Here is a 10,614-nt window from a genome sequence, read left to right on the forward strand (position 1 = left end):
CCTGAGTACTTAAAAAACAAAACATATATCAAAACAAAATAATGAACGACGCTCCTGTTGGCTTTGTCTCACCCTCCCAGTCTCTCGTTCTAGAAGTAATGGCACTGCTGTATATGGCAAATTGTGTTCGGAAATATGGCTGATGTAGGTTATCACATAATTGGAGCAGATAATCCCCGCTTACATTGTCAAAGTAAAAGGAATTATATGACCTATCTAATTACAAGATAACACTGATTCTACATTTTATACTGTTACGATACTAAATACTTCTAGATTTATGTCTTGTACTTGAATATCTAATAGTTAAATGCTGAAGGCTAATCTATTCCCATACTTCTGATGAGTGATAAACTTTACACGAGGCACAGGCCTCACACTGTCACCTCATTTTTACTCCCTGTCCTGATCCCCTGACTCCCACCTGCACTTCCTGCTGACCCCCCGCTGCCTCCTCCCGGTATGAAATGTAGCTGCTCAATGGTGTTCTGCCTTTTCGTTGCAAAAGCCATCCTCCTGGCACTGTGGCCCCCTAGTGTTCCCGTTCCCATGACGACCCCTGCTCCGGGCATCTCCCCCGCCCACCCTGTGCCTCCGCTCATTTGCCCCGTCATGGCTGTGCCCCTCTCCTGCTCTCGTCCAGATGTGGGGTGAGAGTTCATCTTGATCATGTGGTGTCGGTCGAGGGAAGGCGTGGCGCAGACGTTCTGCTGGGACTGGGCCTTTTGTTGCCGTGGCAGCGTGGGGACACACCCTCCTGTGTTGGCGTACGGATCCACGACCACCATTCTCTCCTCCAAATGGTCCGGGGACATGAGCATCCGTTCCTGCCTCTCCTCTCGCCGGTCCTGGGGCTTCCTGGTGAGGGTTTGAGTGTTGGAATTCTTGTTGGAGGCAGCCATGGCTTTGTAGTACTGGTGTTGCTGGTTCTTGGACAGCCTGGACAGGGTCCCCGTGTTGCCAGGGACATCGCCCATGTTTAACAGTTGGTCACTGGACTTAACTTTCCTTGGCTTGGAGAGAGTATCATAATTGGGGTTGTACTGGGGCTCTGGGGGATCCAAGGGATAAGGATTGGGGGTGGGTGAAGCAGGCATTCCAGAAGGAGGCGGTGGGATCCAAGGGCGCATTGCATGTCTAGGGAGGGTCCCTCTCCCGCTGAGGGTGTAGTCGCCGCCCCAGTGGAGGTGGTGTTGAGAGGACTGCAGGGCAGGCTGAGCTGTGTGAGGACGACGCTTGGTGGTGCAGTAGCCAGATGAGTATTCATCAAGTCCTTTCTCTGGAAGCCAAATAGAACGTGTTTATTGCCACAGCTAACAGCGTCTGGGCATAATGCTGAATGCATGTGCGTCATTTCACAGTGTGAAGAGCCTTCCACGTGCCTCGGCAGCAGAAAGGAAGCAGCTACAAAACCCAAAGGAGAGTTCGTTTCATTCCCAGAGTCGACTTACCGAGACGTTTGAGCGAGGAGTATCTGTTGAGCTCCGGCTTGGTGGCGCTTTCATAGGAGGGCGGGAGCTGAGCCAGGTTGTGCAGGGAGTGGTGGAAGGACGGCTGGGATTTGGTGTTGTTGTGCTTGCTGGAGAGCAGGGTGCCTCCACCCGCCAGCTGAGCATTGTTCATGCGAGGGGTGCGTTCTGCAGAGACCACGCAGAGAACGCAACCGTGTGTTAAATGAGATTCGCTCCTCTGGATATTGCACAGCCAACATCCAGCAGCACAGACGGTACAGCTTCCGACACCAACAGCTGAGGCTACGATCATTATTATTATTATTACCGTTGAGAGAAATTAGCTTTGAGCTCAAAATGAAGCCAAGCTGTGCAAACGAAGCATTATGGCGACGGCACGTCTGTGACGTAGGTGCTCGGCGTTCAGCGGCGGCCTTACCGATTGTTGCCGTGTGTTTAGGGCTGGATCCTGATGAGTGAATGAAATTGTGCTGCAAATTGCCCACTGCAAACCAAAGGAACATAAAGCAATCAGCTCAAAATGGATGTCAGGCAGTTCCCTGTAAAACGATGCGAAAAACGTCGCATCACCGCGCCGTTTTAAAAGCATTCATCTTCAGATGTTCTGAAGATTATAGAATCTTCTATCACCTTATGATGAAATAGTTACCTCTGTGATGGGGTAAAAGAAAAACTCATAGACATGCATAGATTGTGCTAATGCTGTAAAAGAGACCCTCACATCTGTTGTCCTTGCTGGGTAGTCCTGGGGCATAAAGATTTTTCGGAGGTCTTCCCAGTGTCCCCTGTCCGTCCCCTACAGCGAGAGCCACGCTATTGTTTCTCTCATCCTGCTGGACTGGGCTGGACTGGTGCCGCAGCATGTCGACCAGCGCTCTGACGATACAATGAACAGAAGCAAACAAAAAGGAAATGCAATAGAGAATTAGCAACAAATATTTGGCTATAAAACTGATCTTATCACATCAAGTTCTAAAATCGTTTTAATATGTTCTATCTGCCTTTAAGAATCTTATTTGAAAAGTATGTCATTGTGGGCAGCAGATGGTTTAACCAACATTAAGCCGCATCGATTTGGCTCATTTGGTATGAGAACAATTCATGAAGCGTCTGTCTTATATTTTTCATAAATGTACTATATTAAATGTAAGTATTTCAAAGGCATGTAATATTTCAGTTGTGTAGGAATAAGCCAAGGCCTTTTTCACTGAATGCGGGATTATAAAACTCAGAATCAGTAATCGCACTGTGACTTATGTTCAGTATTCACACATGGATGCGCATAAGAAAACATCGTTTTAGCGCTTCACCTGGGCATATTGAGGTCCCTTTGGTTGGCTTCTTGTTGCACCTTGTTGAACACCACTTTGATGCCCACGGCGACAGCCACCATGAACACAATCACACCTCCGATGACAAAGCCCGTGTTGTGGCTCTGCTGCTTCAGCGGATCGATGTCAGTCAGGTCATTGCCTAATTCCTCTGATATCATGATGGAGTCTGTTTGCGGCTTGGCCCAGTCTGGAGAGTCATAGTTTCTGCAGTTATCCTGATCCAGCTGTCGGCTTCGCTCCGGGCAGCAGAAGCGGTAGTGGCAGGTTCCACAGCAAAAGATGAAGGTGTCCTTGGAGCAGTTGAAGGCGCTGTCAAATTGCCCCATCACGTCATAATAACCCCGGCATACATCCATCCATACGTCCATGAGGCGGGGTCGTATGGGTGCTACCTGGGCGGCACCTAAGGGAGGCGCAAGGGCCTCCGCCGAAGTTACGTTCTTGGGGAACATGACCTGAGGAAGAGGTCTCGGAGGCTCCTCCAGAACTCTTTCTGGGGTCTCTGCGAGTTTCTCAGGGGGGGTTCTTTTGCGCTGCAGAGCAGCTGGCCGGATATTTGCTTGCATGGCAAGGAGCAGGAGAGATGGGCTGGGGCCAGTCTTGGACTGCTCTGTAAAAGGCCTCCCTGAGCTCTCTATTTGAGGAGGAGGGGAGGACGGAGTGGTCTCCACAACCGTGGCAAGTGGGGCAGTAAGGAGGGAGAGCAGAGAGACAGCAAGGACTCGGAGATTGGTGGTGGGTGTCATTTTTACATGACTAAGAGATCTATTTTCTGTTGTTGAGTCAATGCAGTTGCAAAACTGTATCCTCTTTTGCAGTTGAACCCACTAAAACCGCATGTGAAGTATTCAAGTCACAATTCCTACATATTCTGTTGGATATTGATGAAGTATCTGGTTTTATTCAGAACTGCCAGAAATCTTTTCTAAAGAAGCATAATAATATTTTTTTTTTAATTGGAAAAAAGCACAAACAAGTGATTACTACGATGAAAATTAGTTAGTAAGCTTCACTAATTATAGAATTATATTTGACTAGTTTTCATTTGCAGCTGCTCTGAATGCATGACGACTTCATCTTTTGCCCCCTGACAATATGAGAATAGCAAAAGGACGTATAGAAGACAATAAACTTCTTCTTCAATAAACTTGTGGCCACACAGGGCCAGTAAAAATTAGTAGCAAGGTTTTTTATTATTAGTAAATATGCCAGTCTTACAGATCTTGGTAAGACCACGCCAATGGTCTGTGTAAAGAGTTTTACCTGCTCATTTCTGGATGACTATTGCAGTCTGGAAATACATGCGCTTACAATCCTGCACTAAGATATAAGTGCTTTTTGTTTCTGGTAGAAATATTTGACCGTTTCATGTATTTTGGTGGTTTTGTTTTGGCATTGTAAACTATCAAATGTTATTAATAGAGCGCAATAATGAGGAAACCTGTCAACTAATGATGCCTCACATCCATTTTGACTCAGCTTAGCCACACGTCACATCTATAAACATGGACGTACTTTATCTAACCACCCAGCACGGACTGTTACTGTGATTGGGCCGGGGGTGATAAAGGCGGAGGCTTGGCTTAAGCAGTGGAAGGAAGACGAAGCTGAAAACGAGGAGTAATCATAAACCGAGGAAATGACTCCGGTCCTACAAAATGCATTGCAAAAGGCTGCAAAAAAAAAAAATCTGTATTTCAAATGTTCTATATCGAGCTTTCAGGCACGAAATATCACCCTTGTCATTAAACTGTATGGCTAATTAGACATGAACTGAATGGTGCATCGCTGCTCCGTGTGACATGCCTCTCTATGTAAAAAAAATGATTCCAGATTTGTCTCCGAGGTTCAAAGAATATCACTTTTGTTGAGAAATATGTAAATGTGTGAAGTTATTGTGTTGGAGGTGTCGGCAATAATAGACAGAAGCAGATCTGTCTCCCACAGGAATTATAATTATATGCAATTATCAAAACGTCCCTATCTGTGGTGGAGAATGTGGGCACAGATGGGGGGGGGGGGGGGCAGAATGCTGAAATCACCGGCGGCTCCACTTGTTTCCGTTACATGCTCCCCTGACCTTCTGAGGAGGGCTCATCAGAGGAGAAATGGGAAACACAGTGCAGCAGTTCTCCCTTTCTTTCTTCTCTGCTGCTTCTGAATGTTGTGCTCGGCTTCCGTATCGTTCTTCGGGTTTACGTGTCGACAATCAGAACTGGAACGTGTCGGCTAAGTGTCCGCTGCAACACAAAAAAGAGAGATGATTAGACAGAAGCTCTGCGACCGCCTCTCCTCCCTTAGTCAGAGGTCGCAGATAAATAGCTGCGTTTGTGTGAATTAGCTCCACCAAGGAGGTTATATGGAATCACCGGCGTTTGTCTGTCCGTCCGTCTGTCAGCAAGATAACTGAAAAGGTTCTGGATGGATCGTGATGACATTTTCAGGCAATGTTGGGAATCTTATCAGGAACAGATTATTACATTTTGGTGATGACCCAGAAAAGATTCTGGATTAGGGATCATCTTGAAATATTCTGTAAAATTGCAGTCAATGCTTCAAATTTTGTTCCTCAATATCTGATTGATTATTGACTGATGTTTATGGAATTTGGCACAGTCATGTATAGGGCGGGGGCCCTCTATATCTCACCACATGAATTTCACCGAGATCAGATCCAGAATGGAGTCAGTAAAAAAAAAAGTTAATTTTAACATTGAAAACTCCATTTACGGATTTAAAATTCAGTTTAAAAAATTAATTAAAAATACTTTAATGTTGCTTCACTTTTACTTTTTATAGTTGGTGTATAAAGATACGAGAAACAATTTAGAACCTTTTGGTGATGATCCACACCCTGAATCTAATTAGGAGGACAATGAGCTGCTTGGTGGAGGTCTGCGCTCTCTTGAGCGCTTTTCTCATGCCTTTGGCATTGTGCATGATTGTGTGTGCCTGTGTGCGTGTGCGTGTGCGTGCGCGTGCGCGTGCGCGTGCGTCTTTCTGGTTGCATTAGGAACACGCTTCTGAAAAGCCAGTGATATAGAGAAAGAGCAGGGGGATAAATGCAGGGTAGGGATTTAAATCACAAATAGATTGTGGCGAGTGAGAAAGAGCCAGAGGTATATAGATGCTGAGACGACCGTGAGTGGGAGGGCAGTGCGTGGGTGGCACAGAATCAAGTACATTTCTCCCAGCACTTACCGATGCAACGCGGCGCATCGCACAAACAGCGCCACCAAAAAGATGCACAAAATGCTGTCAATGCCCCAAAGAGGAGCGACAATCACGCATGCGTAAATCGGCTGCGGTGGAGCAGTGAGCGGCATGTTTAGGGGTGAGGGGCAAGGAAAGAAAAAGCAGAGGGGGGGGGGGGGGGGGGTGCCGGATTCGGTGTGCGTGCATGCAGAGGAACAGAGGCTTTCTGTAAACCTTTATTCCGCTTGCTCCCTCCTTCTCTCTCGTTCTGCCTTTCTCTGCTTCTCGGATTCTGTGCGTGGGTTGAGGCAGCTAACTCTCTCAGAATAGCACTGCAGCTCTGTCTGTGTGCGTAAAAGGGCCACGAGTGAACGAGAAAGGAGGCAAACTCCAATCTCTATACCCCATTAGCCGAACCCAGATGTCGGAAGTCACATCTGCAAGATGACACCGACGCCTTTGCGAGCACTGCTCAACTTCCATCGCCATGTTTTCTGCTCCAACTCCATTCATTAAAGGATTCTGCATGGCCAAAATGTCCAAACCACTCCCCCAGGAGAGATGTGCGATTACAGCTTTCTAGAAGTGCACAAGATTTCAAATTCAGAAATATGGAGGAGCAATCCGGCTGCAGTGCAATCCGTGCATCGATCCAGCAAAGTGGATCAGCGTGCATGAGAAGCTTATCTTCAGCTGTGATGGATGATATATGTGCAGGTGAAGCGATGCAGCAGAGAAGGGAGGAAGGGCAGCGACGGGGAACCTGCAGGGTGGACGAACACGACGCATCCATGGAGTTCATTGGCCACTGGCGGAAGAACAAAACGTTCATAAAAAGCCGTCAAAGCAAACTGACCCAAACTGCGCCCTTAGTTTTATGAGGGGCTGCTGTTGCGCTGCGCAGATGACAAAACGCGCAACAATTTCAACAGGTGTTTGTTGGAAATGACACAAAATGGCTTCTTTTTGTGCCAGAAGCGCGATTGAGAAATGAGCCGTAATGTGAATCTATGAAGGGGGGGGGTTAAATATGCCTTAATCGAAATCATCTTGGTGCAAATCAGGTGCGACGCGAGCAGCGGAGCGGCGTTTGCTGTACTGCGCAACGACTTCGCGTCAGCAGCCCGGGTGCGTTTGGACACGGAAAACATTCACAGCGATCCATCAACCGGGAAGGTTCATAAAGCAATGCGAGTTCTGGACATGACGCGCACGTATCAGGAGGTTAAAAGTGCGTGGGTGTATCCGCGCCGGTGTGTGTGGTCCGGCTGGATGTGTGCTATCAGTGGTCCTGGAATCATCATCATCATCATCATCATCATCATCATCATCATGTCGCAGTGTGCTGGCAGCTGTAGATCAAAGTGTTTTAAAACATCTGTTGGCAGCATAAAGCCTGCATGCAGCGTAGCCGCTTCCAGACAAATACAAAAACTGTTGTTGTTGTTTTTAATACTGACACAAACACGCAATGAGCCTACCAAGCCATGTTAACGCGTCGTTCGGTGCGTGGTGGATCATTTCTGGAAGACAGGTGAACGGTGTCGTGTCTTACCTGAGCGTTGCTGAGGGCTTTGATGCTGGACCAGAGAGCCTGCGCACTGGGTCTCCGCGTCTTTCTGATGGCAAGCCTGTTATTGTGCCGAAGGATCAGATCAGCGTGAGCTGCTGTTGCCAGATCGGTTTTTAATTGTCCGCGTTTTCTGCAAAGTGCCGCACATTTGGGTCGGACTGTTAATCCAGAAAGAATAAAGAAAAAAGAAAAATCACGAAAACGAAATAATGCCCAGAGAGATGCTTTTTGGATTCAAGTAAAAATAAATAAAAAATAATAATAACGAGGTTTTTTTTTCTCTCTCCCTGTCAGTCCAATCTACAGCGTAACTTTCCTGGAGAGGAAGTGATTCGGGTTTGGCTAAAATGCATGTGTCGTCCTATAAAAAATAAGATAACATTCTAACTTTTCACCAGCTACAAACTGACTGAGACTCGTTCCCTTCATAATTTCCAAGCGAGATGGGTTCTGCTGCCGAAATGCGACTGGCCTCACGCAGGGTGAGGGAGCGCTGTGATTGGTCGCTCACGCAGACTGGTGCTGATGAGACTCGGCTCTGTTCGGCGCCGATGGTCATTAGGCCGATTCAACCGGTGGAGGGAGTCTTTATTCCCTCCATTTCATCTCCCTCTTTAATTGAATTATACCCCGAGGTTCTACATTTTACTGGCGATGACAAAAAGAAATATTGGGCCAGGGATTTGTTCATATAGACTATAAAATAAATTATAATAAAAAAAAACAGGATAAACACAGAAAATTCAAGGTAGAATCAGCAGACCTCCAATAAATAGCGTGTTTTTCTGTCGGTGTGTGTGTGTGTGTGTGAGAGAGCGAGAGAAAAGGAGAGACACGGTTGCCACAGCAACTGTGTCATTATGTTGGTGGCAATTATGAAAGCGATGAAAACGGGGAAGGGGAGAGGATTGGTGCAAAAGCTTTAACTCTGGAGCGTGCACCAAACTGTCAGTTAAACGCAGATCCACATCAGACGAGCGAGACGTTTCTGTAACGTTTAGGGGGGGGGGGGGGGGGGGGGGGGCTGGGGGGCAGTCAGACATCTATGTGAGGAGGGAAGGAGAGGCGCCGTGGGGCTCGGATGAGATGAAGTCGACGCTTGATTGGCTTCATTCCACCGTTAGTTTCCTCCGCACCATCTTCAGATCAGGATCTAATGAATGGAGCCAAATTTGGGGGGTTTTCAGCCAAACTGAATCGATTGTGATGCGTGAACAAAAATGATGAATCACACGGAGGATTTACAGGATGTATGATTAACATCTGATTTTTTTTTTTTTTTGTGAAACACCAGCAGGCTTTCTCCTTCACTTCAAATTCAAACAATTTTAAAGAAATGTTTGCTCTAAAAAATAAATGAAATAAAAAATTGAGGATATGGCATCCACAGAGGGGAATGTCAGGTGGTGAAGGAGATATAAACTCATCCAAAAGGTGGTTTATGGGATGCTTGAAAAGGTTAGTCTCAGGTGCCCAAGACGGGCCTTATAATTACCTGCATGCATGGCAGGCTGCTATTTCTGCCCAGGTGTGTGGGCTGCTGTAGGTTTGCAACAGAGGCTGCTGGAGTCCTTCATTAGACGGACCAGCGATGCTCTACCGGGTGCATTTTCACTCACTGGTTTGCTGGGGCGGACGCAATTACTGATTTCCTCATAATAGTTATTCCATCACGGCAGAACAAGAGACCACTATAAACAAAATTAAGAGCTACGTCACTGGACGAGAAAAGCTTCACCTCAGCATCAGTTACACAGCCGATCACTGCAAAATTTTAACCATAATAAACAAATAAACATATGAATGCACCACCAAAAAAAAATCAATCACGACTCAATTCGTATTTCACTTCAGTATTTCAATGTTTTATTACCGTAATTTAAATAATTTAAAATGCAGACACAAAATATCCAGCCAACAGTTGCACAATGACAGGAGTTTCAGAGGCACCTTTTCCATCCCAGTTAACACAGTGCTTTGATGCGTTTCCTTGGGAAATGTAGTCCCGCATGCATGCATTGAGAACAGAGCGAAAACCTGCCCAGAAAATCCTGCCTGTTCAGAGTCGGGAGACAAATTCTATCAAATGTATAAGGTGGCCACGAAGAAAGACCCAGGTCCCCAGCTTGCTGGTTAATTGAGAACACATTCCACTTTACAGGGGTAATTTAACCGAGTCACACCACTGTATGCTTAATACAGAGAATAAATTATTCATTTATTATAAAGTAGTCTGGCAGCCCACCCTGTCCCCTTAAAGCCACCGATCTAAGTCTTCAGACACAACAAAGAGACAGCTGAATATGAACAGGTCAATGATAAACAACTTTTGAAAATACAGGACAGTGAATCAATTTTAGGGGAAAAAAAAAGGGGGGGGGGGTGTCAGAGTCTATGAAGAACATAACAGATCGTATCACCTTATTTCATTCAGAAAACTAAATGAAAAATGCTGTTTAAAAAGGTGTAACTATTTTGCATGGCATCTCTCCCATTCTGGCATAATTGTTTAGCAACCGTTACAATTATTTCATCTGAGTTCAATGTGAAAACATGGTTCCGACCCACGACCGAGTTCGGCTGAGCAGTACACGGTACCGTCACAGCGGCATTTACTATGAAACCAAACACTTTAAAACGAGCCGATGGCAACTGTGAGACGACACTGGTCGTGTCTCGGTTAAAGGACAGACATTTGAGGCCATGTTTTGCACAGTGAAACCCAAACCCTGCATTATTCATTTGCGCTAGTAAAATACAACAGATGGTACGAATTCTGCAGTGAAGGTGTCATCTTTCCTTTAAAGTAGGACAAGATATTTCTCGTAGCGCCTAAGTACGGAAATATTTAAACCTGCAATGCCAACAGGAAAGAAGTGGTGGCAAGACAGAAAGGAAGGTATGAAAATTAAGTGGACAGCCTGGAAAGGCAGTAAAAAGTCAGAAAATAGAGGAAACACAAATGTCAACAGCACACCAATATTTATATGTACACATTCTCGCACTAACACTCACACACACTGCAAATGTAGCTGAGGTA

The 10,614-nt window shown here is 46.0% G+C and overlaps 1 protein-coding gene across 1 annotated transcript; it reads right to left on the reverse strand.

Annotated features, from left to right (window-relative positions):
- Positions 1-374: 374 nt before the first annotated feature.
- On the reverse strand, positions 375-3,552 carry LOC137917753 (protein shisa-7). The gene is made up of 5 exons (XM_068760479.1): positions 2,783-3,552; positions 2,194-2,348; positions 1,891-1,956; positions 1,452-1,637; positions 375-1,279 (listed from the first exon to the last, which is right to left on the reverse strand). Exons 1-5 carry the CDS (start codon positions 3,550-3,552, stop codon positions 375-377), a joined length of 2,082 nt encoding a protein of 693 aa, XP_068616580.1.
- Positions 3,553-10,614: the final 7,062 nt, after the last annotated feature.

The sequence above is a fragment of the Brachionichthys hirsutus genome, chromosome 3, assembly GCF_040956055.1.
Source record: "Brachionichthys hirsutus isolate HB-005 chromosome 3, CSIRO-AGI_Bhir_v1, whole genome shotgun sequence".
NCBI lineage: Eukaryota > Metazoa > Chordata > Actinopteri > Lophiiformes > Brachionichthyidae > Brachionichthys > Brachionichthys hirsutus.

Excerpts from the sequence above, each read along its gene's own strand:
- LOC137917753 (XM_068760479.1), bottom strand. The coding sequence starts at position 3,552 with ATGACACCCACCACCAATCTCCGAGTCCTTGCTGTCTCTCTGCTCTCC. Across the intron at positions 2,349-2,782 it reads AGGGACCTCAATATGCCCAG|AGCGCTGGTCGACATGCTGC; the intron begins GTGAAGCGCTAA and ends TTGTATCGTCAG. Across the intron at positions 1,957-2,193 it reads ACCCAGCAAGGACAACAGAT|TGGGCAATTTGCAGCACAAT; the intron begins GTGAGGGTCTCT and ends TTTGGTTTGCAG.